This window comes from Urocampus carinirostris, chromosome 1 (assembly GCF_059441175.1).
Source record: "Urocampus carinirostris isolate Australia breed hairy pipefish chromosome 1, RoL_Ucar_1.0, whole genome shotgun sequence".
NCBI classification, from domain to species: domain Eukaryota; kingdom Metazoa; phylum Chordata; class Actinopteri; order Syngnathiformes; family Syngnathidae; genus Urocampus; species Urocampus carinirostris.
The window spans coordinates 21,138,489-21,166,084 of NC_142349.1; the positions used below are offsets into that span (position 1 = coordinate 21,138,489).

Genomic DNA, 27,596 nt, shown 5'->3' on the forward strand with positions numbered 1-27,596 from the left:
TCACAATAATTGAGGATTGAAAAAATTGGTTTGTACTTGATAAAACTGAAAAAGCTGAACAAAATTCACATAGAATGCTTTTGGTATTTTTTGTTCAGTCAACTTGGCCATTCTTTCTTCACGTTTAGTGATTTCTTTTTTTAAGAATATGGGTCAAAAATTGGCCTGTTTAAATAGAAGTATAAAATAACAGTCCAAAAGGCATTTCCTATAACACTGTTTCATATTTGACCGCTAGATGCCACTGTTGCGTGGTGCAATAAAAACCGAGTCATTCAAAGCAAACTATGCAGAATGAAAGAAACCAAACCGCACTATTTATTTATTTTTTTTTGCCCAGGGTTTTTGGAGATGCTCTTTGTTGCAAGATGTCAGACAATAATTTCAGCTTCCTCTTGGTGAGCCTCGTGTTATGTAAAAGAGATGCAAATGTCATGACTTACGATTATTTTAAAACGTTTGTGGTAATTCATGCATTTTAGCTTATGATTCAAATCAATATTGTTTTTTTTTTGATGGATGGAGATTTTTTTACCAATAGGAGAAGCTAACTAATACATGTTGTCCATTTAAACTAATTAAACAATTTATTAATGTTATAAATTCTGTTTCTTCTTCTACAGAAATAACAATTACAGATATAATATAATACAGAGAAATGTAAAAGCATTTAACTTTTGCTAATCATGGTTAAATCTTAATTCTTGTCTATGGAACAAAATCAGATTATCAATTATTTGGTCGCAACTATTTCTTGTATCAAATTGTATTTATGATAAAATTATTTCAATGAAAACATATTAAGAAATTAAAGGTTCTAAAATGTAATTCATTAAGTTGTACTTCATTGTACTTCATTAAGTCAGAAACAATCCTAAAATCTTATCTATAACCCACGCCAGGCACAAACAGCCTTTTTTAAATAAAAGCCAAACAAATACTCTCTCCGGCCGCTACAGGGCATTGTTGAGCTTGTGTAGCGTGGTGAGTTGGTTCAGGTGTGACACTGCATTCACTTAACCAGTAAACACATTCAATCTTATACTAATCCAACCCATTCAGAGAACAGAAACTCTCGATTTGGCCGCCGAGCCAAACGGAGTTTGACATCCCTGCCCACGCGGTCCACAAGTTCACCGTTGTATCGCTTTGCAAAAATATACAGAAAAATGACAGGGAAGTCCGTGAACTCATAAAGCATTGTACCACTGTATATATTAATTTGATGTGACAGTCACATCAGCCCGAGTTACAGTATATTTTTCAATACTAGGATTCATAGTGAGGAAAGCCCAAATCCAAGCACCAGAAAGCAAGAGAAATGTGCACCCCATTTCCAGTGATATATGGCAGGCCCAGTAAAATCAGTCCCACGTTCTTTTTTGTTTACATTTTATTTACGCATTTGTTGTCAGCCTTTGCTTTTCGGACCGGTCCTTTTTGTTCCTTTTCCCAAAGACGCCGCACTGAGGAGAGGCGAGGGGTTAGACCGTCTTCATAGTCACCTCAAATGTGCTAGTGGATGTGTTTTTACCTTCCAGAGAAGGAAAATCAGCAAAGCCAGTAGGAGCAAGGCCAGAAGAACAGACAAGACAATGATCCACCAGGGGACACCTCCAGATTGAGCCTCGCGCCTCTCAGGGTATGCTGTTAGTTTCATCTGTAAAGGGGAAAACAATCCCATTGTTCTCTTATACAGTAATCTCATTGTATCGCGGATTCCTTTTAGGGTTTCAATACAATTTTCATAGTATATTGTGTTCTGCAGCAAACGACATACAGCAAATGAAATCACAGGGCATGTTGTGGAGGGCTGTGTGGGTGGGAGGGTTTGTCTATGTGTGCGACTGTAATAGGCTGGAGTATCCTGTCAGTCAATCGAGTGGGGGATAGGTCAAAATGTCCACCACCTAAAAACAAACAGCGAAGCACAGCGATAGCTGGTATTCTAGCGGTTCATTACATTTAAAAGAAATTCATCCATTAAATCGGATTCCGAGGAAAGTCAGAAGAGCGCAAAGAAATGTGGGTGCGTCGTGGAATGTTATCAGGTCCGGGAAGAGACTGAGGCGGCGTCAGAAGAAAAAAAAACAGGTCCGGTGTACTGCCCTGGCTACGCAACAACCCACACGAACCACCCGAGCCGAGCTGTATCTCACCAATGATCCCCATACCCATAAAACAGATGCCCTGGAGATACAACTCGTAGGAAACCGCTACAATTATAAAGGTTTTATGTTTTCTAATAATCACGGAGACCTGCCTCAACCCAAGGATCCCCAATGCGAGCTTGTAGCTAGCCAGACGCTCTGCATTGCTTTCTTACACTCCATCCATCCATTCTCTGCGCCACTTATCCTCATTAGAGTCGCGGGGGTGCTGGAGCCCACCCAAGCCACCTTCGAGCAGTGAGCAAGGGGCACCCTGAACTGGTTGCCAGCCAGTCACAGGGCACACAGAGACAGACAACTCACTCGCTCATTCACACCTAGGGACTATTTGGACCGGCCAATTAACCTGAAATGCATGTTTTTGGAATGAGGGAGGAAACCAGAGTGCCCGGTAGCTGGAATTGAAACCTGGACCTCCGCATCGTGGTGCTGCGCCCATTCACTGTGCCATCCCTAATTTTTTGTTGTATTATTGTATAATGACAGTAAATACCATTCCTTCGTTCACTCATACATTCAACTGTAACTCTCTGTTTTGTGTTTGTATTTGTTATGTTTTTGTTATTTTGATACAGTCGTATATATTTTATGTTACTGATATCTTATGAATAAATACATGTTTTCACGTAACAGGTTTTGACTATGGCGGGACTTTTTTGGAACGCGACCCCTGCGAAAAATGAGATATTACTGTACATTGAGCACGATTGTGATTAAGTGTGTACCTGGGTCTCAGCATTCTCCAGCACCATGTTTTTTCTGGTGCTCTCCACTTGCAAAGCCGCCTTGACGATCACCTCCACGTGATGCAGCTTACTGTAATCCTGTTTAGGGAAAACAACAACCCCGAGAATTTGTGAGATGTTATCAATGCATCATATATTGTCGTCTGTTATGTGAAAAACACTGATCTCCAGAATTCAGGGAGATGACAAAATACTATTGTTCCTCCATAAATCATTTTGAAACTTTTTTTCAAACTAAAACAACAATACATTCATAATGAGAGATCGAGAAAACAATCACTCTTTATCTCTATGATACATTATTGAGGTGCAATTTAGATAATGAACAAACAAAAACAAATTTTGGTTGGAGCTGGGGTTAGGTTATAGGTTGAGCTAAGTTAGGGTTTGGGCCTCGTTGGAGCTGGGGCTAGGCTTAGGATTTTGGTTGGAGCTAAAGTTAGGGTTTTGATTGGAGTTGGGTTAGGGTTTTGGTTGGCCCTGGGTTAGGGTCTTGGTTGAATCTAGGGTTAGAGTTTTGGTTGGAGCTAGGGTTAAAGGTTTTGTTGGAGCTAGGTTAAGGTCCTGGCTGCAGCTACATATTGAATCACCCACCAAAATGTACTCAATTTTGACTTCTGGGCATTCTACATCACCGGTAGCTCAAATCTTAAGTTGCTTGCCATTCACATGCAGTTTTGCGGGTTTGATTCCCAGTCAAACCAGTACAAGACTTTTGGTTACGGTTGGACCTGGGTGGCACGGCCGTTAAATGTTTAGCACGTCTGCAGCACAGTTCTGAGGTAATCGGTTTAAATCCAGCTACCAGTTTGCATGTTTTTCCCATGGCTGCATGGGTTTCCTCCCACATTCCATAAATGTGCATGTCAGTTTAATTGTCCAAATTGTCCCTAGGTGTGAATGAGTGAGTGATTTGTGCCCTGCGACTGGTTCAGGGTGTCCCATGTCCATTGCCTGAAGATAGCTGGGATGGGCTCCAGCACCCCCGCAACCCTACTGAGGATAAACGTTTAAGAGAATGGATGGATGGGTTTGACCTACGGTTGGCATTAGGGTTTTGGTTGGAGCTAGGTTTAGGGGGTTGTGGTTTTGGCCCTAAACTAGGGGGTTTATTATTTTTAGAGTTTCAAATTACCCACCAATTGAACCTAATTTTGACCTAAGGATGTTCCACATTACCAGTAGCGCAACTTGTAAGAAAAATGCCACAAACATTTGTATTTCGAAAAAACAGTTACCCTTATCACCCTCTTTAGTTATACATTTCAAAATGTTAATTTCAAAACTGTAGTAAAGAGAGTCATTTTTTCATGTTCTTGTTGAGATCATATTTTTTAATGCTCTTGTTTAAAGATTCTTTGAATAGTTGTTTTTAACATAATACAAAAAAACCTAAAAAATAAAAATAGCAGACATTTTATTTGTATAGAAAATATATCAATCTTTCACACAGGTTTGTAAGTTTGATTTCCAGTCAATTCAGTACTAATTTTAGGGTGTGGGTTGGACCTAGGGTTTGGTTGAGCGTTCATCTTGAAGCACGGGTTAGTGTTAGTGTTTATCTTGGAGCCTGTGTTACGGTTTGGGCTTTGGTTGGAGCTGGGTTAGGATTCTAGTTGGGGATAGGTTGAAGTTTTGGTTGGATCTAGGGTTAGCATTTTTTTTTTGGAGCTTCGTTTACGGTTTTGGTTGGAGTTACAGTGTGGATTTTGGTTAGTGTTCGCTAGCATAGATTCGCTTCAAGTTATTATAGTATATTGTTAGACTTTTTTAAAGGAGCAATATTATTTTTAGAATAGGCCGAAAGCCGGTGACACACCACTGGTACCGAATGTATGAGGGACTTTTGCTATATTGTGCTGCTTTTACCGCCATCAAAGTCCCGTTCCAGAGGCGGGAGTGAAGGGTGACGACTGCATTGCCGTCCAAACCTCGCAGGGGGCATTTCATCCGTACGCATTTGGCCCCGTCATCACATGACTGAAATCAGAACACCAGAGATATTGCTTACAAAAATGTAAAATTCAATTTTAAAATAGTTTTTTCTTTAGGTCATAAAAATGGTAACAGCTGAATTGGTCATGGCTTAGGCTCAGTCCCATTTCTCAATCTTCCTCTCAAATGTATCCCTTTCTATCGCAAAGTCCGTTTAAGATGGGGGTCCGAAGGTCCAAATCTTCTGCAAAGTGTTAAATACGCTGGACTAGCCAGGGACAAAAGCACTGTTTCAGAAAGTCGGCTCGGGAGTGCCCTCCCTTTTACATCGTCACACCCCATAGGTACAATATTACGGACCAGCTGGAGCCAATCGTAGTGAATTGAGTGAATATACTAAATATTTTTTATGTTTATGTTGTGTTATGTATGTTTAGTAAATTCAGAATACTTAAAGGACTCATTCCCCAAAGGGTAAGGGGCTGGAGAAAAATAAAAAAGACAAAGTGGGTAGGTGAAAGAGGAAGTAATGGGATTGAGCCTTAATGTGGATTTTCTAGTACTCAAAAAACAAGTACACATGTATGTTGAAACAAAATGGGTAGCAAAGTATTTTGTTTCGTACCAAAATTTTGGCGTTTTTCTTGTCCACCAAGCGTGAAATAATGCCTGCATCACCTTCCTGGGACTTTTTCAGAGCCCTTTTTATTCTGTGGTTGCTGACATCCTTTGAAAAAAATATAAGCAAGGTTAGATCAAGGTAAATAAACGAATGAAAAACTCTTGGTAAGATGCCAAACAAAAATGTGAGCGTATTCAACAATTGAGGGTAGGCAAATCATTTTAACTGGAATACACAAGGAGAAAAAAATGAGAATGAAAAGTGTACATTTTCAAAGCTTTCCACAAGTTCTGTAGCCCAACAGATATGGATTCGGCCAATTAAACGAACATGCATGTTTTTGGAATGTGGGAGGAAACCCCCTGCAAGCACGGGGAGAACATGCAAACTCCACACAGGAGGTTCGATCTAATGACCTCAGAACTGTGTCGCTCATGCGCTAACCACTGCGCACACCATGCTGCCATAATATCAGTTATACACTTTAAAAAGTTAACTTTTTTGTAATCTCATTCCTGCGGAAGAGTGTAGCATGGGCATCGTAGTTGGAAAACAGGTGGGGAAATAGTGTGAAGCCTTACCTGGTCCTAGGTCAAATTTGATAACAATCTAAAAAAATAAATGTTGTATTTTACATATTTTTCCAAATCTATGTCGCGGCGTTTCAAATAGTGGCCATTTGGAAACGACCAGTTTGCAACTCTAAAACCTCTGCATATGTGTAGTTTACTTCGGCCATTTTTTAGACATTGTAGTAAGAGTTATAAATATCTGACTTCACTTTCCAGAAGTCAATCACTTCCAGAAGTCAATCACACTTGTGCAGGATAATTGCACATACAGATGGATCTCAAGTTGCATAATGCACGTTTATTTTCTGCTTTAATTAGAATACAGCCAGTAAATATCCATAAATGTACATTGGTCAATCATCAGTTGAATCGGTCAGTACTGATTGAAGATTTGTGAAGCCAAAGTAAGTCAGTCATGTCCGTCAAATCATTTATTGACAATGTAAACTAGTTCTTTTATGCCTAATAATAGCACGTCCGTTTTCTCAATATATGTAAATGTTTTGCATTTATATAGCGCTTTTCAAGTCAATGAAGCCGTCCCAAAGTGCTTCACACTTTTCCCTTTTACACACTAATTAACCAATAGCAGCGTCTGCCATGCAAGACAACTACCTGCTATCGGGGGCATTAGGGATTCAGTATCTTGCCCATGGACACTTCGACATATAGCCGGGAATCGAACCTGCGAGCTCTTGCTCCCAAGACGAGCGCTTTACCTCCTGATCCAAAGCCGCCCCAATACAGGCATTCATAGGCAATAGCAGGCTAAGGATTATAAAAAAAGCTTTCAATTGTCCGAGGGTGGTGTCAATCAACAGGTCAGAGGCTAACTATCGTTTTGGAAAACAGCCCACACGTTTGTTTACTTTTAAAAGGGAATAATGGGGCAAAACAGACAGATTACAACAAGTAAGGTCAAATGTGCAGGAATGCTTTTAGGTGTATTTTTTTTTAATCAGTCGGAATCATTGTGTGTTTAGAGTAAATATTTTTCACGGTTGTATTCACTGGACTGTAATGAATGTAATAATGTATACGTAGAATTGTTTCATCAGCTGATTTTCAGAACACACTAACTTTCCAAAGACATGTGGCATGACATTTTATTAGTGACTGGTGACATTGCGAAGACGCGCCTCCGTCTGAAGACCCGCGGTGAAGGGTTTAAGAGAGTAACATTTCTGCCGACACTGCAGACTTTACTTAACGTGTTTCCATTCACATTGAGTGCGTTATTAATTTGTGTATAACGCAGTTTGTGTACTCAAAAAAGAACTCGAAATTATGTACAGTAGATAACCATATTTGAGCAAAGATTGATCGGTTGAAAAATATTGCTGATTTGTACACAACACTCAAGGCAATGGGACTCAAACCGAGATCACAGTGGTAAGAGCATCAATTCTTATCTACAAGACCAGTAGGTTATGGATGACACAGCAAATGGTTTTAGCCTTTACCTTATCATCACATTATTTTTATGGTGCCACATTGTTGAATACGTGGGACTCCGATTCAAATCATTTATTGACAATGTAAACTAGTTCTTTTATGCCTAATAATAGCATTAATAATAACAACTTTAATGATAAGCTGAAATCCACTGGGATCCAGATAACATTGGAAAAGGCATTAGTTTTGACCTCTTCATCACACTATTTTTACTCACGATACCACATTGTAGTGCTTTGGCTGAACGTATTTACAATGGAATGGAGCATTATGGGAAAGCCTTTAGCCAAAACGTTCATGATGAGATAAAAACTATTCGTTTGCTCTTACATCGACAGTTCAAGTGAACTTGTGGATAGTACCGGGTGCTCTCACTGTCGAGATAATTTTACTAATTTAATCACCACATTTTCAGCTTCATGGTACTGTAAAAATAGAATGATGATGAGATCAAATTGAATGCCTTTTCCCATGTCATATATTACCCTAGTAGTCTAGTGGTTAAGAATCAGTGCTCCCACTGCTAAAATCCGGATTTGAATCCTGTTGGGATGGATCTCGTTACACCGTTTATGACCTACAATGCTAAATTTGGGCAAACGCTAAGTGAAATAAAATGTTATACCTTTTTTATATCAAAAATAGGGGGTGTGCGTTATACACGAGTATGCGTTATACAAGGTTAAATAAGTAGTTAGTAGTTTTAGCTGGTGCCTCCACTGACCTTTTTGAGAGGATTTATCTCTGACTTGGGTGTGCACTCAATGTTTTCCACGCCGGTGGCGGTGACCTTGGTCAAGTACAGCAGCCACTTGTTGTTGTCTGTGGTCTTGGGCCAGTCGATGTGCAGGGTAGCCGTGCCCACGTCCTCCATGCGTCTTCCGTTGTTGATGATCTTAAATCAGAAGTTTTGAAACAAACGCTGCAAAGAGCTGAAGAAGCATCAACGCAATTATTTCGTTACCCTGATCTGATGTGTGATGGGGCTACCGATGTCATTTTCCATTTTCATAGCATTCTGATCTCGGACCTTTCCTGAGAATTGCACTTGTGAGGGCTGAGCTTGCCTGGGAAAACCGGAATAAACACACGGGGATGGATCTTTAATTGTATCCAGGTGAATATTTTAAAAACATGCAATGCAGATTCTTACCCAGATATGGTGAGCTGCAACGTGATGGCCACATTGGCCTTTGCTTTAACAGCAGCTAGTGATGCCTGCTCGCTGGTTCTGTACAGGTCAAACGCAACATTTGTAAAGGACAGAACATAAAACCTCCCTTTTACACTACGCAGTTTTAAATTCACTTCACGTGCAACCATTTATACCAGTAGACCAATGCTACTGGAGTTCAGTATCATTCCCAAGTTCGATTTTATGCAGTCAGGCTGAGGCTCAATCCCAAAACTTTAACATAAAATGTCAAGTCAAGTCATGGTCATTTGTATAGCCCTTAATCACAAAGACTCTTGCATACTATTATTACAGAGTATTATGACACCATCCCCTCATCCAAAACCTACATGAGGGCAAATGATACACATATTATCGACATAAAATATAGATTATTCATATGCTATAGAGTAGAAGTGTGTTTTAAGCCGCAACTTGAAATTGTGCTACTCTCTGCTACCATCTCCTGGCCTAGAGTCATGACTGCAGCATAGTCTGCTCACTCTTTAAGTCCTTATTTTTTCATCTTTTATGTTGTTTGGGTTGGCTTTTGGACTTTTTGTTCTTACTTTTACTATTTTCGGGCTACACTAACAAAAAAGAAAAAAAAACAAGCATGAAATCACTCTCCACCACTTCCCCCCCTCCCCTGTTCCTGTTTCCTAATGTGTTGCAAGTCCCGGAACAGCGGTGCTAAAAGTAAGATAAAGCGGTGGAAAACTATTGATAAAGGCTCTTTGAACTCAGTTGGGCATTTTTAGAACCTACTGAATAGAGAAAATATTCTACTTTCAACTATTAAAGACACCTCAAACTACGCACCCCACCTTTAAAGACAATGATTAACTAAACCTTAAAATAATAATAAGACAAAATTTGACAAATAATAATATTTAAAATGTAAAACCAATTGTGACAATGAATGAGAAAATGAGAAAAAACAATTAATTATATAAGAAAAAATAACATTTGTTCTATTAAAATACATTTTAAATAATGACCTAAAAACTATTATCTGAAATAATAATCTTGAGATAAATAATCTTAATCTAATTATTTGAAATAGAGTGAAAGCGAGAGAAATGTATCATTATTATTATTATTATTATTATTATTTTACTATACGAATATAAATTCAGTTTAAATGAAATAGTAGATAATTATTTGACATACCATTAAATTTCATTGAGTTACATGGCTAACTAACATAAGGCCCTTAGACGGCAGCCATTACACTGGCGAGGCTCTCAGTAAAACTAAGTTTGACACCACTGCCACCACACTTTGAGAGAAATACCCCATAGACTGTGTGACTATGTAAATTAAACATGTCAAAAATTTCCGATATAAGACAAAAAAGAATGTGTGGCGGTGAAGCAAGTAAAATTGTGAACGCGGCAAACTTACGTTTCAGGTAGAAGATCAATCTCAAAGTCTGTGGTGTTTAGCGAGATGCGGGCTGTTCCCAGGATAATGTAAAAGGTCGTCTACACACACAAAACACATACAGGAATGCTGAACTTGTTTTGCAGAATCCATTCTTGCACTTGCCTGCTAGATTTTGCAGCTTTTCAGACTACCATAGCAACAACTCTACACAAAGTGATTTGTGACAAAACTGGGATTGAATCAAAAGGAAAGAACAAAAAAAGACTGTACTCCCAAAGGCAGTACTCACCTCAGAGTCGCGTTTGAAGGGGTTCCCAAGTTCACAGGTCGCCTGGGATCCGTTCTTGTTAGCCGTGCAAGATACAACCTGCAATCGTAGATGTGATGTCACTCCCCAAAGTAGCACATAGGGGTGTGTAAAAATTAAAAAGAAAAGGATAATTCCACACTTAAATGAATGATAGGATGCCCATAGGAGTAAATACTTGATCATATACCCAAATTATTAAATTATAATTAGCGGCCAACGCTTTGTTTTTCCTTGTTTGAATAAAGTTTTGTAAAATATTAATCATACCTGCGATTGACAATGGCAATCATTAGCAAGCCATGGAAAACCAAATCTCTCCTTTTCCAACAAAAACTTTGTTTCGACTTCACCCGGGGATGGTGTGATTCACAAAGCATGAAAACCTGAACTTGACGTGTTTGGGCCAGGGTTTTTTTCCTTCCTGGAAAATTCCTCGATTTCTGACGGTTGGAAATCTCTCTGACCCGAGTGGAGAGCTGCCCAGACCAGTCGGCCAAAATCACCCATCCTTCCTTTTCTCGAGTTCTCGCAAATAAATTGTGAAAATGTAGGGGTTTTTTTCGGGCTCAGCCCCTTAAATCACGTTAATTGGCCAGGCTTGGGCTAGTTTGGGCTTTTATACCCGCGGCTCGGTCGGGCTGGACTTTTTAGGCCCGATCCTACATTCACCAATCATCAAACCTAGAACTACTTTAGTCCAGTATCTTTTCTTCCTTTTGCCTAATAACATAGGTGCTACAATTGTGTTTGCGATGCGTACGTTGGGTGGTCCACGGAAAGTAGAGTACGAGAGGGCGTTTGGGAAGTTAGCGACCACCGCTGCCTCGTGCGCATCATCTCCGTTCTGATTGGTCACCTTCACCTCCAAGGCCAGGTCCTTCTGTTCGCTAAGCGAAACCACCGGCACGCCGTTCTCCCTAAACACATAGAATAACCTTCCAAATCTGGAAAAGACCAATCACAAAGAAGATGTTCTGTTGTTTTGCTCACAAGGGTAACGGCGTGAAGGTTTTTCCGTCTGCGGCACTGTGACCATAACGATGAGCCACCTTCAGGTTACTGCGGCATATGTTGTCACTTCCACAACCCTCTTTCACAAACTGAACCTATGGGGAAAAACAGGGAGAGTGAGTTTTATTTGAACACTAGATGTCACAGTGATTGTGTAGTGCAAACAAAAAATGATTTTTATACTGTAGTACAGGGGTAAGGAACATATATGGCTCTTTTCATGAGTATATATGGCTCCGAAATAAAATATAACTATTGCACATCTCTCTGTGGCGTTCCAAAGTCAAGGGATTTCATCCCGATTTTGATCCATATAAAGCCGAAGCAACTTAATGCAGAAGTTCGATAAACCATTTAAACTGATAAATAAAAACGCTGGCAAACGACTTTGATTGGGTGAGCAGTACAGGTACAGGTGGGCGGATCCCTGCACACAGCGCAAGGCACTTCCTTCTCTCTCTCTCTCTCTCGCTCAGTGCAGTCTACACCGAAAGTGAATATGACGATATGCTTATAGTTTGCAGTAATTTGTGACACTTTTACATAAGAACTTTGCATGCACATTGTTTTGAAACCATTATTAAGGACAAATTTCATGGAAAAAATTGCCTCAACACTCTCAACAAATTGTAAATGGCCTATTTACATTGATTTGGAACACAGGGTTTGGCATTATTATCATTTCATACATTTTATGAAATCATCAAATGACACACATTGAAATAAAATGTGCGGAAGAATTAGCTGTTTTCTAGAGAGCATGTTTGGCAGTTTTTTCAATTTTGTCTGAAAATATATGATGTGGCTCTCTCAATTTCTTTTTAAAACATTTTCCGTAGTCACATTTTTGTAGTATTATTGTAGATGTATTTGTAGTAGTGTTTCTGTAGAATTTTGTAGTATTTCTGTGGGAGTATTTTTACAATATTTCTGTAGTAGTATTTATGTATTACAGTATTGAAGTAGTATACAGTATTTTTGTAGTTTTTTTTTTTTATGAATAAAGCAAGGTAATACATTAGGTGCCTGTTTTGAACCACCCTTTTTGATATATGTTTGTTGGTGATAGGAATGAGTGGAGAGGTGTTGTGAAAGGGTAGTGGGATGTTTGGACGCGTTCTAAGGGATGGGCAGGGCACCCGTATGATGCGGCAGGGGTAAACCAGTGAAAGCTGTCGGGCCCTGCTGTTGAACAGAAGAGTGTGTTGTGTCACCCTGACCCGAGTGACATGGTCGTTTTCTTGTGTCCTGTTTCATCTGGAGGGACGAAAGCATGACCAACTTGGATGCCGAGGTGCTTAACGTGTTTGTGTGTTTGGGCATTTGGGTTGGCCATGGTCCAAAAAATTTTGTGTGTGTTTTTTTGCTTCTTTTTCCCTTTTAATTTTCTTTTTTATTTCCTTTTATTTTCTTTATTTTTGTGTGTGTTGTCTTGCTGTCGGTCAGCCCTCTCGAGGGATATGACCAGGGTGGATAGTAGATAGATAGATACTTTTGTTGTAATTTTATAGTATTTCTGTAGTAGTATTTCTGTATTGTATTATATTTGTAGCATTTTTTGTAGTTTTTTTTTTTTTTTAATGTAAGAAAAAAAATATTTTAGGTCTATGTTTTTACGCAATAAATTTTAGATTTGATTACATAGTCATTTTGTAGTATTTCTGAAGTAGTAATTTTGTAGTTATACTTTTGTACGGGACACTGAGGACAAAGTTTGTACGAAAAAAACATTTGTTTTAACAGTTGTACTTTACTTAAACATTGTCATCACACTTTGACACATTTCGTCCAGCGGGCCATATAAAAAGCGTGCTGGGCCACGTGTGTCCCCCAGGGACATATGTGATAGTTTGGCCATATGTGATAGTTGTTAAGTAGTTAAGTAGTCTCTCGGAACAAGCCATCTTGCCTACCTCGCCGCGAGTTGTGACTGAGTCTTTGGCGTCCAGCACGGGCGGAATTTCAGCAGAGCTCTGTCTGCGCTTGCGATTTTTGTTCTTGATCTCCACGTCTACATCAATGGGCACGCCTCGCAGTTTGTCACGAATGTTCTCCTGTTTATGTAAGATTACGTAAACATGACATTATGGACACAAAAACGTTGTTCTCACTTTCCATTTGATAGTACAGTGGTACCTCTTCATCCGAGCGTAATTTGTTCCAGGATATAGTTCATAGCTCCAATAGCACGTGTGACAAGCGAATTTTCTCAATATGAAATCATTAAAAACTGATTCCCCGACTTCCTAAAAGAATCTATGTTGACCCCAAATAGCTATGAAACACATTTTTCTGAAAACTAAAAATACATTTAAATAGTAAATAAACATAAAATACAACAATAGTATTTGGATAGTGAAGAGATGTTTCCTAAATACAATGCAGACGGAGGTGTGCGCACGGTGTGGGAAAGAGGGGATTACGGGAGGAGTGACAGCACACAGCTTTAATGATACAAAAGCACTGTGCACATGATATCAAACTTACTGTAACTTTAAATAAAAAAAAACAATCATTTTTGCACGTTTTCTTTTTTTTTTTTTTCTTGTACTTTAATAAACCGAAGTTCTGCAAAAACTCTTCTGTGGCTTTGTAAACTGCGCTCGCTGCTTCCTCATGACAAACCATTCACCGGGCAAGTTGCCTTCTTGAATTTCTCAAACAAGCCATGGTAGACTTTGAAATCCTTTCCAGTTGTACCCAACGCTGACTTAATTTGTAGGTCTTTGTACATAAACAGCAACTCCTGCTCTCCGTGTCGCTAGCTCCTTGTCGCGTATACACAATCATAAGTGTCATGAATAGTGGTTCTCAATATTTTAAAATTGTCACACCCCTGGTTGGTTTCGTAGCCTTGATGACAACTTTCTGTTTTAATATCATACACATAGCTAGGTCACTCAAAAGAAGGCCAGGCTTATCAAAAGCGCTATATAAAAAATGCAGATCATATTTCCTGCTTCATTTCAATTGACATAATTTCCTTTTTTTTTCTCAGAAAACACCTTAGCATCTCCTTTTCCAAAACCTCTGGTTTGGGTTAAAAAAAAGAAAAAAACAATACGACAGTTTAAACTAGCGAACAGTAACAAGCGTCTTATGATGAGAAATACATGTGGCAAATCAGGCGAGCTGATGATGATGGTGAGCGGCAAGATTTTTGTTCCAAAAGACTTGTATGTCGAAATTCTCCTATTTGGAAGCACTCGTATAGAGAGGTACAACTGTCGCTGTGATATCATAGTGGAACGGGTTACAAGTTGGATGCACACCTGCATTGCCAGCTGGCGCGTGATGCACTGCTTTCTCCCTTTGGTGTCCAAGACGATAGTTCCTTTGGATTGGTAGTCACTGTCAGAGGCCGACTGTTGGGTGAAGGAAGCCCTGGGGATCAGGTTCTTCTTCCGTTGGTCGGCGTCCACTGTCAGCGTGTATGCAACAGCTGGAAGGCGACACAAACGCCGTCGTGAAAGAGTCTAAATGTGCATCCAGAGCTAAAGCGTTTCTGAGGAGGATCTTACTCAGTCGAGGGGAGTAGTTCGGAGGGTTAGCAGTGTAGGTGAAGCAAGCTTGAATGTTCATGCTGAGGGAAGAACACAATCAGAAGTCAGCCACTGACTTTGACAATTGTTTCTTTTTATCCTGAAGTTAAAACAGTTAACATGAAAAACTACTTGTGAATTGTCTTTGTGTGGGAGTTTTGGACTCTGTGGTCTATCTTTGGGAAAAGGATTTTGGTTCAGCTTGGGTCAGACTAATGAAACACTCTTCGTGACTTTGAATTGGTATTCGTGAGACTTGACAGCTCTTGATTTGTAATGTGAGTGTATAGATACAAAATCAATTGAGAAAAAAAAAAACATCTAGAAAGTAAAAGCAGAACAGAACCAGAAATTTGGCTTGAAAAGTTACTGTTTTGTTATTTGTGTATTCGTGTATAGCAGCAATCATGTTACAGAAAGTACATTCAAAATATGAAAATAAATTAACATAATAAAAGTCTCCCAACCCCCCAGAAAAAAAAGAAAAAAAAACGCTTGCTCTGTTGCCCGACAGTTTTTCTCATAATAAAATCAAATATTTTTCTTGTATTAATATATTTCTTTCTTAGTTATTTAATTAGTCTTGAGGCGTTGCAGTACCAAAAAGAACGGTAGAACCGCAAAATACTTAAATTTTCTTCTTAATTAAATGATACCTAAAATAATTCTCATCTCATCTCATCTCATTAGCTGCACCGCTTATCCTCAGTAGGGTCGCGGGGGTGCTGGAGCCCATCCCAGCAATCATCGGGCAGTGGGCAGGGGACACCCTCAACTGGTTGCCAGCCAATCACAGGGCACACAGGGACAGACAACTCGCCCGCTCATTCACACCTAGGGACAATTTGGACCGGCCAATCCACCTGAAATGCATGCCTTTGGAATGTGGGAGGAAACCGGAGTGCCCGGAGGAAACCCACGCAAGCACGGGGAGAACATACAAACTCCGCACAGGTAGGCTGGTAGCTGGATTTGAACCCACACAGGAGGTTCCCAAGACCTTAGAACTGTGCCGCACACGCGCTAACCACTGCGCCGCCGTGCTGCCCACCTAAAATAATTGTACCTGGAAAATGATACATTAACTTATTGACCAAAAAGTTTCATTTAAACAGATAATTTCTCTTATTTAAACATTTATTGATTGATTTATTTTATTTATTTGAATGAAAATGAATGAATGAATGAATGAAAACTTTATTTCGAACATAAAAATAAAAACAGGACAAAAACAATGAGTCAACAACGAAATAATGTCACACAACATGTTCGAAAAGGGGTAGTCAGAAGCAGATGCTTATTTAGTTCATAAGTAATTAGGTAAGTAAGTTCTGAGTTGGTTCGCTGGTTACTTAGCAACTTAGTGAGATTGCTGTGATTTTTGGAGCAGAAAAAAAGGTCTGTAAAATATTGTTTGAATTCCATAATTATGTTCTTCTCATATTTGTATCTTCAATCTATATCTAGCTCTCCAATGTGGTGCCTGCGAGCACCAGGGTACCCCATAAGGAGAGCTGAGATTCCACCAGCCCTGTTCTGAAATAGCTCACAGGTGGGGGGTCATTGTGATTGTCTAGTAAAATTATTTTTGGGAAGGTTGACTGAGATTATTTAACCATTATTTCAATAATTAACTTTGTATAATAAGATAGTAACAAAATAGTAATAACATGATAATGTTCTTCAAATGTCAAATGTTCTGCATTTATAGAGCGCTTTTTAAGTCAATGAAGACCTCCCAAAGCGCTTTACAATGTGCTTCACACTTTCTTTTTTACACACACTAACTAACCGAGAGCAGCGTCAGCAAGGCAACTAGCTGCTTATCGGGGTATTAGGGATTCAGTGTATTACCCAAGGACACTTCGACATATAACACAAAGGAGCCTGCAACCTCTTGATCCCAAGACGAGCGCTTTACCTCCTGAGCTACTGCCGCCCCAATAATAATGATAATGTTCTTTTAGAAATGCATATAAAACTGGGTGCCCTTTGCGCTAACTATTAATAAAAAAGCAACTCTAGGCTTGAAAAATGTTGGATACCCCTGGTCTAGATCATCAAACCACAGTACTGATCTTTGGTCGTAAAAAAACTGCACTCGTCATTTCAGATGCCACTCTTTATGTAAGATTGCACATACCAAAACTTGTTCCCACAGTTCTTCTTGGTCAAGTCGATTTCCTTTGGTGTGAAAGTGACTTCCTTTTTAATGGCAATGACTGGACGAGCTCTGAAAAAAAAACCATGAGCTTCTCCAAAGACAGGAGGCCAGATTGCAAAACAGAGAAGAGGCATTCACCTGTACACAAAGACGGAGTCTGACAGCGATCCAACAGCAAGGTCCGGGTAGGAATTCTTGTCCAGGTCCATGTTACCCGCTAAAGAATAGCCAAACATCGTCACTCCAGAGGGCTTGCCAGACAAAATCTATGGCAAAAATGTTGTCAATGTGTGTTCAGCAGAGAAAAATGAGGAAAGCTTCTTCAGATAAAATAAACCAAAACAGATTTGTATGCACCTGAGCTGCTTTCTTGGATTTGAGTCCTTTGTCTGAGCCATGGTAGATGTAGACGTTTCCTGAATTATCGTCATCATAAGGGGCACCCACTGCAAAATCTGTTTTGGTTGAAAATAATCTCCAGTTTTAATAAAATTTGTTAATGAGAACGACTGCAATTTGAACAAAAGTACAACTAATAATCCATTTGAATGGATTTGGTTTCAACAGCTGTATTTTGGGGGGTTATAAGTAGGGATTTGTGTTAGCACTTATTTCAGAATTACAGTATACCAGAATGGCAATCCACAATGTAAAAGATGCAATTGGACTAGAAAAACAACAACATCATTAGTTTGGCGTCGCGCAAAATTAAAGACTTGATAAAAGGCTTATAAGGAAGGTAACACATATTATATATATTATATAATGTATATATCTATCGTCATTGGAAAAAGTTAGGAATGTTCGTGCTATGTTTATCTGCTTACAGTAACCATTTTATTTATTGATTATTAAAATATTTTGAAATAGGTGCCAGGGAGCCACTAGGAAGCGTCAAAGAACCGCATTAGGCCCCAGAACCGCTCATTGCTGACCCTCCACTTATACTAATTAAAGTGTTGGGTAGTAATTGAAGGCAAATACCAATATAACTGTTATTTATTTTACTAACACCCATCATTTTTATCGTCATGTGTTACATTTAAATTACACGGAAATAATATCGGTTTAGGATTATTATGAATTATCAACTACTATTTTAATGTGGTACATTTTACATGACATTGATGGTAGAGTAGTCTTATTTTTAATTTACAGCTAAATCTTGTAAAAACAGCCAAAACATTGCAACTGATATTTGCAATAAAAACTGTTACAAGTATATAGACACCACAGAATGAGGCTGTAATCCTCACTGACATAGCCTACGTGGCTTTATTTTAGTCCCTTATCATATGGCCACATGTGCCATGCACAAAACTGATACCTTTATTAATTCCTGGTATGTTTTTGTTGTTGTTTCTTTTTCATAATGATGTTCAATAACACGGATACTAATACTCATTTTACTGAATGATCGATATTGGACACTGATTCCATTGGTACATGTTTTTTTTTCTGTATAGGATTTTTGAAAGTGTTCTTTTTAATTCCAGCATATTTTCCATAAAATTGTGGGAAATTACTTTGCATCGCATTTTACGTGATTTCCCCTAAAGGCCAGGCTATACTATTGTCTACGATTGTGAGTACCAAAACTTTAGAATAAGGCTGATATCAGTCCTCAACTATCCTTTCTTTTTTACATCATATGTTTATTTTTTTTCAGGTTTTATGACCCTATAACAGACGGGTTTTTGTTTTGTTTTGTTTTTTTGTTTTTAAATGATTGTGATAGATTCCTCACCATGGTAACCATCCTGGTTGATATCTCCCAAATTTTCCACAGACAGGCCAAACATGGAGTCCTCCGGTCCATCAATTCTGGTGGGAGTGATCTTGTCCCATATCCCACCTTTGTTCACAAAGACGTACGTGGCACCTCCGACTTCGCCGTCCTTCTCAAAATACTGAGGCGCTCCCACCACAATGTCATCCCAGCTGTCGGATCAAATTTTATATGTAAAGCACTTTTCAGCCAATGAATTGGCACTAAAGTTCTGTATAAAAACATTTAGTGTACAATAAGTCAATAAAATCTCCCTTTTATCCACCAACCCAACAGGAACATCAAATACACAGACACACACATGGGTAAAAATAAAATACAAATAAATAATAACAGAAACAAATTATAATTACGGCAAAGCACGAACTAACCATGTGAGGAAAGGGACCTGAGACTGGCTCATCAACACTGATAGATATGGCAGCAGATGGTCTCAGGAAAGGAGTTTCAGCCATTAAACCACACTTTACCAGTTTGAATGTCTTGTAATGAATGTCAATGATTGATATATTATCCTTGCACTAATAATCATTTTATAGTGTTCAGTTAAGGTTTAGTATGCACCTGTCCTCTTAGGCGGGACGCGTAGGGGAAAATGACGCTTCAACGAACAACGCCATACGAACTAATGCCAGCTGCTGTTAATCCCGAGGAAAGAAGGAATGCAATGGAAATGCCCCCAGATAGCACTCTCAGCATCATTTTTAAGCAGACTTGTTGAGAAACATGGCAACAAACTCAAGCATTTACGAGCACTTCACCCAAAATTCTGGCACTTTTCAATTCATGAAAACAGAAAATGAAAATTAAGGAATTTCAAGGATTTCAAGCACCCTTATGTACTCTGTAAAATAAAATATGTTACAGTAAAGAGTAGAAGGTAAATGAATCACACTTAACAAAACGGATCAAAAGCCATATTAAAAAAGTGGGTCTTGAGCCTCCTCTTTAAAGTTATCAAGTGTCCCGGCAGACCTGATGTCTTCCGGCAGACCGCTTTGTAGGCGAGGACAAAAATAGCTGAATGCTGCTTTACCATAGGTTTTTGTCCTCACCTTAGGAATAGGTAACAAACCTCTGGCAGAGGACCTCAGGGAGTGCGAGGGCTGACATAATAAAAACAAATAAGACGGATAAAATGACCCAAGACGGTTAGGACGTTTAAAAACTAGTGAAATCACCTTAAAGGTCATAATCAGCAATTTAACGCTCCACCGCCATTCAAAAACTGCAAATTCTTTGTCTTACCCGTCCCCGTTGAGATCCAGCACGGCCAGGTCGTAACCGAAGGAGGAGGCCAGGCCTTCGCCATCCAGGGTATACTCCTGCAGCAAGATGTTCCTGGTATTGGGGCCTTTCTTGAGCATCACCACTGAGCCGCTGTGGTTTGCCCTTGGAGCGCCTGCCACTACTGTCAGCTGGCCTTTCTTGGTCAGTTTTTTGCTAGAGTCCAGTGAGAAACCTAGGACCAGAGGACAAACTTGACAAATAGGTTGGACTTCTCGATATACTGTATGTCATAATCGGCATTAGCGCCCGACTAGCATTTGCTGCCGAAAATCTGCTTTTTAGAAGCCTGCAGCATACAGAAAAATATTTGGTCATTTTAACTAGTTGTAAAGGAGTAGATTCTACGAGTCATTAGGTGACCAAGCCCCTAATTCCAACCCAAAATGCCGAGCACCAAGAAGGTAGGTAATGGGTACCAATGTTGTAAGTCTTAGGTACGACTCGGCCAAGACTTGAAGCTGTGACGCTCCAATCTCGGTGCGGAGGCACAACCCAAAGGCCACTGAGCTCGCTGTGTCTTCCCTAAAACTGGGAGGTCAGCAGTTCGATCCGCGCTCATGGCGAAGACTTGCAATAATGGTGCCCATTGGCTCCATCCTTGGCACTCGGCATTAACATTTAAACGCGGGACAGTCGCAAAAATAAATAAAAACTCCTTATGGAAAAATGAAATGCGTGAGTCGCTTTGGAATACGTCAAGGCTCAACCTCTGAAATAAGTGTGCCTTTTACTGTGAATACAGCACAATATTCAGCATTTTTCTCTACTTTTTCCTCGCTGAGTAAAAGGATCACTTCACACTTATTACTCTTAAAAAAAAATATTTGTATAATAAACAGTAACTGCTTATTTTTATTTTAGCATGTTTAAATTAGGTCAAACAATATTATTGCGTCCATTGCGATTTTCTGTCTCTCAATTAAAAACTTTAGGACAAATCCTAAATTAAAGTAATACAGTTAGTGACAATACTCTTTTATTTATATTTTAGTTAAGCACATTTTTGTTTTTACTCATTCACTTTTCAGACTTGGCGAGATTGTTATGCGGGTAGCCTGTTAAAAATGAGTACATTACCGAGGTAGCTGCTAGCAGGAGCAGGGACAAGATCAGGGTTTTTTTCGTTTTCATCCCCTGCCTCAAAAGGACCATCATCATAGATGTCCATCTCAAGGAGTGTGTCATTCTTTTGTTCAATACGCACCACACCTAAGATGAGGTTATGGGGAGGAAAGATTCGAAGATTAAAAATATTTTGATCAAATTCGAAAAGAGTGTAGTTCACATCAAATGCAAAAAAAGAGAAAAAAACGTGCAGTCATCTTGTCTTATGTGTCACCTTTCCAGTTGTAAGCTCCTGGAGCCCCGAAAATAAAATAATGATAGTCTTTGTCAAAGGTGGCTGAGAGGCCCTGCTGGCAGGAGCCGAACATCTCATGACCTCGGGGCCTGCTGTCGCAGAAATGCCAGTTTCCGCCATCCTCGCTGGAAAAAGGATCGATTTGCAGATCCTGACTCAGCACGTAGCAGCGACCAATGATGTCCCGGGATTCGATGGGTGTCCTCACGTTGGTCCTGCGCTGGTAGCGATGTGCGCATGTCTGCAGTGGGAAAGGAAATCCAGTAATTTTTCTGCTTGTGACCCGCACAGAAAAACATTTGACACCTCTGATGTAACAATTTGAAAAGCTTACCACTATCTTGCCTCCTGGTCCCTGACTGTTGACCGTCACTCCCATCCACTGGTTCTGTTTGCTTTCTCTAGTGGTGTCCTCTGCAAAGTTTTTAAAGGTAATTTGTGTCAAAAGCCAATAAATCTCGGAAGTATTGCCGGAATTAGCTAAATCTCACCATCTTCATCAAAATTAACTCGCACGCAGCCTGATGAAGGTGAGCTCATGTCACAACTATAGAGGCCCCCCGTCACGGTCGCTGTTTGACCGCTGTAGCCTTTGGCTCTCGGGGCCCCCACCAACAGCCTGAGACAGAAACAAGAAAGAATATACAGTGGTTCCACTTTTGACCAGCACCTCTAAACATGAAAATTTCAGTAGACAGACGCTGCCCGACCAACGAACGAGTTATGTTCCGGACGATCGTTCATAATTTGAAATTGTCCGCAAGTTGCTTCAGTGCTATATTTTGTATGTTCATAGTTGATATAAGTATGATTAAGACTTGTATAAGTAATCTGTATTGTTTTGTACTGAAAAATAAACATTTCATAAAAATAATATGCTCTATAAAGATATATAAAGTGAGGTTTTACTCCGTGGTAAAAAGTGGCCCGAAAAAAAGCATTCTGTTCAATTTCTCAACCGCATCAAGCTTTCTTATTCCACTTCTGTTTCAAATGAAACGGCTCACCTCTTCCTTACACTTTACACCAACCATATTGACCGGATACACGAGGTGTTAAACAATAAAAACGTCAACGTTCTTAGCACGCTAGCGATACAGTACATGTCATGATTACACACAAACCAGGAAGTAGAAGCCGGATTTCTTCTTCGGTGTGGATGCTGGGTGACCTCTCACAGCGCCACGCGGCGGGAAGAAGCACTATAGTACTATTCCCTACTCGGAAAAAGGTGCACACACTACAAAATATAACTTGCATCAATGTCCATATCTGCCGGAATCCGTAAGTCGAAAGTACGTATTTCAGGAGGAGTCTGTAAGAGTTTTTCTTGGAACAAAAACCTTGCTCGCTATACGAAAAAAAATGTAGTTCACAAGCAGTCCCAGAGGTTACCACTATGGACCACTGGAGACCACTTACTGCTTGCCGCCAGCATCACCTCATTTAGTTTGCACATGCAAACTCCTACAGGCAAAAAAGACAATGTATTTTTTTTGCCGTAAAAATGGTTTGTATGTATGTTCATTAAAAGTTAGAATATATATAATTCTAAGTGTAAAGTAAGTGCTTGCGAATCACCAGCAGTCTTAATCCTGTACCGGTCAACCTCTTTGAATTGCTCCTTTTTTTTTACAGTTTTTTAACACCTAAGGACAATTTTGACTGGCCAATTAACATGACATGCATGTCTTTGGAATGTGGGAGGAAACTGGAGTGCCCAGAGGAAACCCACGCAACCACAGGGAGAACATGCAAACTCCGCACAGGATGGCCGGTAGCTGGATTTTGACCCATGACTCAGAACTGTGCCACGGACACACTAACCACTCACAGCTGTCAACTCAAACTTCAAATTTTCAAAACATTGGTCAAAATGACACATTTTGTTTGTAAAAAGCTTCAACTGGGTTAAAACATTTAACATATGCAACAAAATAATTTTTTCCTTCAAACACAAGAAATTGCAAAAAAATGTTTGAGCTCTTCCAGTCAACCAAAATGGACAACCAAATACAGCACTTAGCTGAATCAGTTCAACATAGCTGTCACTGTAGGCTATTACTGTAGGTACCTTTCATGTCAGTGCCATTTGTTGTCAAATTTGCCCTCTTGCTCCAAAATTAAAAAGCTCTGGTGCAAATTTTATTGATTTAACTGATTGTTTTTTTCCAAACTGTCACTGAAATACTGAATCTTTCACCGATTGCATGCAAATCAAAATGGAATTTATCCATCCATCCTTTATTTTTACCGCTTATCCTCAGTAGGGTCGCAGGGGGTGCAGGAGTCCATCCCAGCTATGTTCGGGCAATGGGCAGTGGATACCCTGAACCGGTTGCCAGCCAGTCACAGGGCACAGAGACACAGACAACGCACTCACTCATTCACATTTAGGGACAATTTGGATTTGGCCAATTAACCTGAAATGCAAGTTTTTGGAATGTGGAAGGAAACCGGAGAGCCCAGAGGAAACCCACGAAAGCATGGGGAGAACATGCAAACTCTGCACAGGAAGTCTGGTAGCTGGATTTGAACCCATGACATCAAAACTGTCCCGCAGACGCGCTAGCCACTTAGCCGCCATGCTGACCTATGGAATTTATTTAAGTATAAAAATATATTACTGATGGGGGCACAAAGCCTGATCCACATCTTGTTCAATATATTTTCTTCCCACAGAGGGAAAATTGTTCTTACATGCCATATCCAACTTTGATGTTCCTCTGCACCTTCTTGGCCAGCAGCAATCATTGCATTCAGCAGAGGCATCTGCTCATAGTGACAGCGATCATAAATATTCCACCCCCAAGCACTGAAGAACTCTTGTGTGAAATTCAAAAATGGGGAATAGGCTGGAAAGAACTGCATCATCACTCGAGGGTGCACTGCAAACATCTCATTGATAAGGTGAGAGTGGTGCAAGGCCACATTTTTCAGAGAATAATGAAGAACGGCATGCAGGCCTTAACAGCCCTATTTCCTCATGTCATCTGCCACCAGTGACCGAAACGATCCGGATTAGAGCCGAAACAGGAAGGACATGATCAGTCATTTTTTTCTGTCTTTCAAAGAAAAAAATCCTGTATAAAATTGTTTTATGGAATGCACAATTTGAAATGACCAAAAAACGTATAAAAGTTGAGAGCAATGCGATCTCCTCCTGCCTCCTTCACACCACACGCACACATTCATGACAGCACTCATAATGAACTCCCATTTTAATTCGTTAATATCATCTTATTGATTTCATGACTGTATTTTAGTATGTTAAATTTCTATTTGAATGTTTTAGTGCTGAGGAACAGTTCTGTAGCTATTTAGTGTTACCTTGGATGCTTTTGGGAGGATGGGACAAACCAAATACTTTTTAATCATTTCATATCCGTAAAATGTGCCCGTTATTTGAGCAATCTGGGCTACAATCACGATGACGTATGGTTCAACACTGTGCAGTCAAGAAATCTTAAAACTGTACGAGCGCTTCCTCTTGTGCCTTGTACTTGTGCACATTCCACAGTTTAACACAGCAACCAATTCAAGACGCCTTCTATCATTTCCCGCACATGCACCCACACAAGATGGCTTTGTGGATTGAGGATGGAGGCAAAGGCCAGGAGACGATTAAAGATGAGTGAGCAGCGTTACTGAATATAAAAGGCCATCTTTTGTGACATGTCTAGTTTTGATGTGGGTGCTTAATAGTTCTTAAAAGTGCTTAAAAGTCAAACAATTGTTCCACCGGCATATCATTTTGCTCAAATAATACACCTTCCCTTTAAAGATTTGTTTTAGTATTACAATGAAAATCCCCAGCACAGCGGCACAGTGGTTAGCGCGTATGCGGCACAGTTCTGAGGTCAAAAGATCGAACCTTCCTGTGCGAAGTTTGCATGTTCTCCCCATGCTTGCGTGGGTTTCCTCCGGGCAATCCAGTTTCCTCCCACATTCCAAAAAAATGCATGTCAGGTTAATAGGCCGGTCCAAATTGTTCCTAGGTGTGAATGAGCGAGTGGGTTTTCTGTCTCTGTGTTGTTGTTGGGGTTGTCCATCGATTTGATGATGACCATCTTCTTTTATTTGTGAGTCTGCTGATGTTTGAACAGTCCGATCCTGGATTGTGGTCGGAGACTCAGGTAAAAGAGGATACCTGCGCAATGATGGTTTTTAAAGTGGCGTAAGGGGTGCGCTTTCCCCAACGCCACTATCTTGATTGAAAGAAGATGGTTCCAGTGGCAAGGGAGACCCTAGACGACCGGCATCTTTCTACAACTGCAGGCGGCTAACGGGATCCAGGTCTGTAGGAAACCGCTTCAAAGCGTGCCGCCACCAGCTTTTGGGATCACTCTTAGTCTGGACTCTACCCTTCGACCTGTTCGGCTTGGGTAATCCTACCAGGAGTACGAGACTCCCGCCGACATAGCTCTAGGGGTCATGGAGACGCGCAAAGTGCCCCACCACGACAAGGTGGTGATCCGTCTGGACACTGTCTCTGTGTGCCCTGCAACTGTCTGGCAACCAGTTCGGGGTGGCCGTGTCAGAACCAGAACAAATGGTATACCCAAACGTGTAACGTTTCACACAAACCTTTATTGGGATATTGAGGAAACACACGCCAGCTATCCGGGACAGGGGGAGCAAGCAGCTCACGGGTTTGGAGCGTGATTGTAATGCGGAAGTGGTTTGCCGTAGCGGGAGATCAGCGCGTGGTCAAATGGACAGAACAAATTGATAGTCGGAGCGGGAGATCAGAGCGTGGTTGAAGGGCAAAAAAGCGTAAATACCCGGAGACAAACGGGAAATCAGGAACAGTGGGAAACGGGTGAAGATGGGAACAGATGGGAGCCAGAGTGAAAGTGCTTGCCTTGCGTATGCGGAGGGTCGCTGACGGAAACGGGAAATCAGGAACAGTGGGAAACGGATGAAGATGGGAACAGATGGGAGCCAGAGTGAAAGTGCTTGCCTTGCGTATGCGGAGGGTCGCTGACGGACTGACAAGGAGTGACTGGAGTACTGGGTATAAATAGGAGGGGAATAAATCAAGCAACTAGCAGCAGCTGGCTCCAAACGAGCGGGCACAGGAGAGTGCAATGAGTAATCATGACAGTCCCCTGCCCACTGCCTGAAGATAGCTGGGATGGGCTCCAGCACTCCCGAGATCCTTAATGAGGACAAGCGGTGCAGATAATGGATGGATGGATGGATGGATGGATGGATGAAAATCCCCTCATAAAAATCTGAACACTAAATTCACATTTCCAAACATATGGTTTTGAATATTTTTCATAAACAAAGTGCATTCGACTATAAGGTACGACAACTAAAACTACAGAAAGAGCTACCGTCTTTATTGGTGTATAACCGAAGCACCATTTATGTACTTACGGTACATATGAATGCAATGACTGATCAGTCAAACAATGTCAATGACCAAAATTGCAAAACATTGTATGTCGTGGTTCAATTCCCGGTGGTGAGAGCGCCGAAACCTGACCACAAGTGATATAGATGACATACAAAAATTCATTCGATTTTATCTCATTATCCCACTATTTTTACTCGCGCTGCCAGAAACGCATGAGAGAGAGAACGGAGAGTGCAGAAAGTCGTCCTGAAAGATATAAACGCAAAAAAAGCTCGGCAAGGGAAACAACCCTTTGATGTATTTGTACTTTGTAGTTAGTGGTTAAATGTCGGGGCTCTCACAGCCACGACCAGGGTTTGATTCCTGTTGCATACTATCTTTTGCGATTTCGGTCAGAGATGTTATTCTATCGATGAGTCATTGCGCAAATACAATATTATACTGTAAAACCTTGTGTAGTAATGCACACTTATAAATACTGTATGCATTTTCAATGCACCATACTTTGCGGTTTAGAAAACGCACCGGGTTATAAGTCGCACTTTCACATTTGAGGCCAATTTGGGGTTTTGGGTGCGCCTTATAGTCAGAAAATATGGTAATCCTAAAAATAATTGTAAAAAAAATAATAATCTGAAAGTAGGATAAATAATACTGTATTTTAAATGACCATAATTTCCTGCCAATTTGAACAAGAACAT

General features: G+C 40.2%; 1 protein-coding gene across 2 annotated transcripts in view; it reads right to left on the minus strand.

Moving 5' to 3' along the window:
• LOC148373874 (integrin alpha-6-like) overlaps nt 1–27,596 on the minus strand; it is a 38,586-nt gene that overhangs the window by 2,555 nt on the left and 8,435 nt on the right. Inside the window, exons 2-25 of one of the 2 annotated variants that reach the window (XM_088329821.1) lie at nt 22,022–22,149; nt 21,865–21,944; nt 21,510–21,771; nt 21,248–21,379; nt 20,129–20,342; nt 18,839–19,032; nt 17,449–17,546; nt 17,230–17,357; nt 17,071–17,160; nt 14,907–14,968; nt 14,658–14,827; nt 13,299–13,439; nt 11,365–11,480; nt 11,135–11,291; nt 10,354–10,431; nt 10,083–10,162; nt 8,655–8,732; nt 8,466–8,568; nt 8,226–8,396; nt 5,478–5,579; nt 4,787–4,897; nt 2,897–2,995; nt 1,535–1,660; nt 1,391–1,466 (exon numbers count right to left, since the gene is read on the minus strand). In XM_088329821.1, coding sequence (XP_088185947.1) covers nt 1,398–1,466; nt 1,535–1,660; nt 2,897–2,995; nt 4,787–4,897; nt 5,478–5,579; nt 8,226–8,396; nt 8,466–8,568; nt 8,655–8,732; nt 10,083–10,162; nt 10,354–10,431; nt 11,135–11,291; nt 11,365–11,480; nt 13,299–13,439; nt 14,658–14,827; nt 14,907–14,968; nt 17,071–17,160; nt 17,230–17,357; nt 17,449–17,546; nt 18,839–19,032; nt 20,129–20,342; nt 21,248–21,379; nt 21,510–21,771; nt 21,865–21,944; nt 22,022–22,149 — 2,989 coding nt within the window. In that variant the 3' untranslated portion in view covers nt 1,391–1,397. The remainder of the gene's footprint in view (nt 1–1,390; nt 1,467–1,534; nt 1,661–2,896; nt 2,996–4,786; nt 4,898–5,477; nt 5,580–8,225; nt 8,397–8,465; nt 8,569–8,654; nt 8,733–10,082; nt 10,163–10,353; nt 10,432–11,134; nt 11,292–11,364; nt 11,481–13,298; nt 13,440–14,657; nt 14,828–14,906; nt 14,969–17,070; nt 17,161–17,229; nt 17,358–17,448; nt 17,547–18,838; nt 19,033–20,128; nt 20,343–21,247; nt 21,380–21,509; nt 21,772–21,864; nt 21,945–22,021; nt 22,150–27,596) is intronic. The other variant, XM_088329815.1, reaches the window with a different exon arrangement.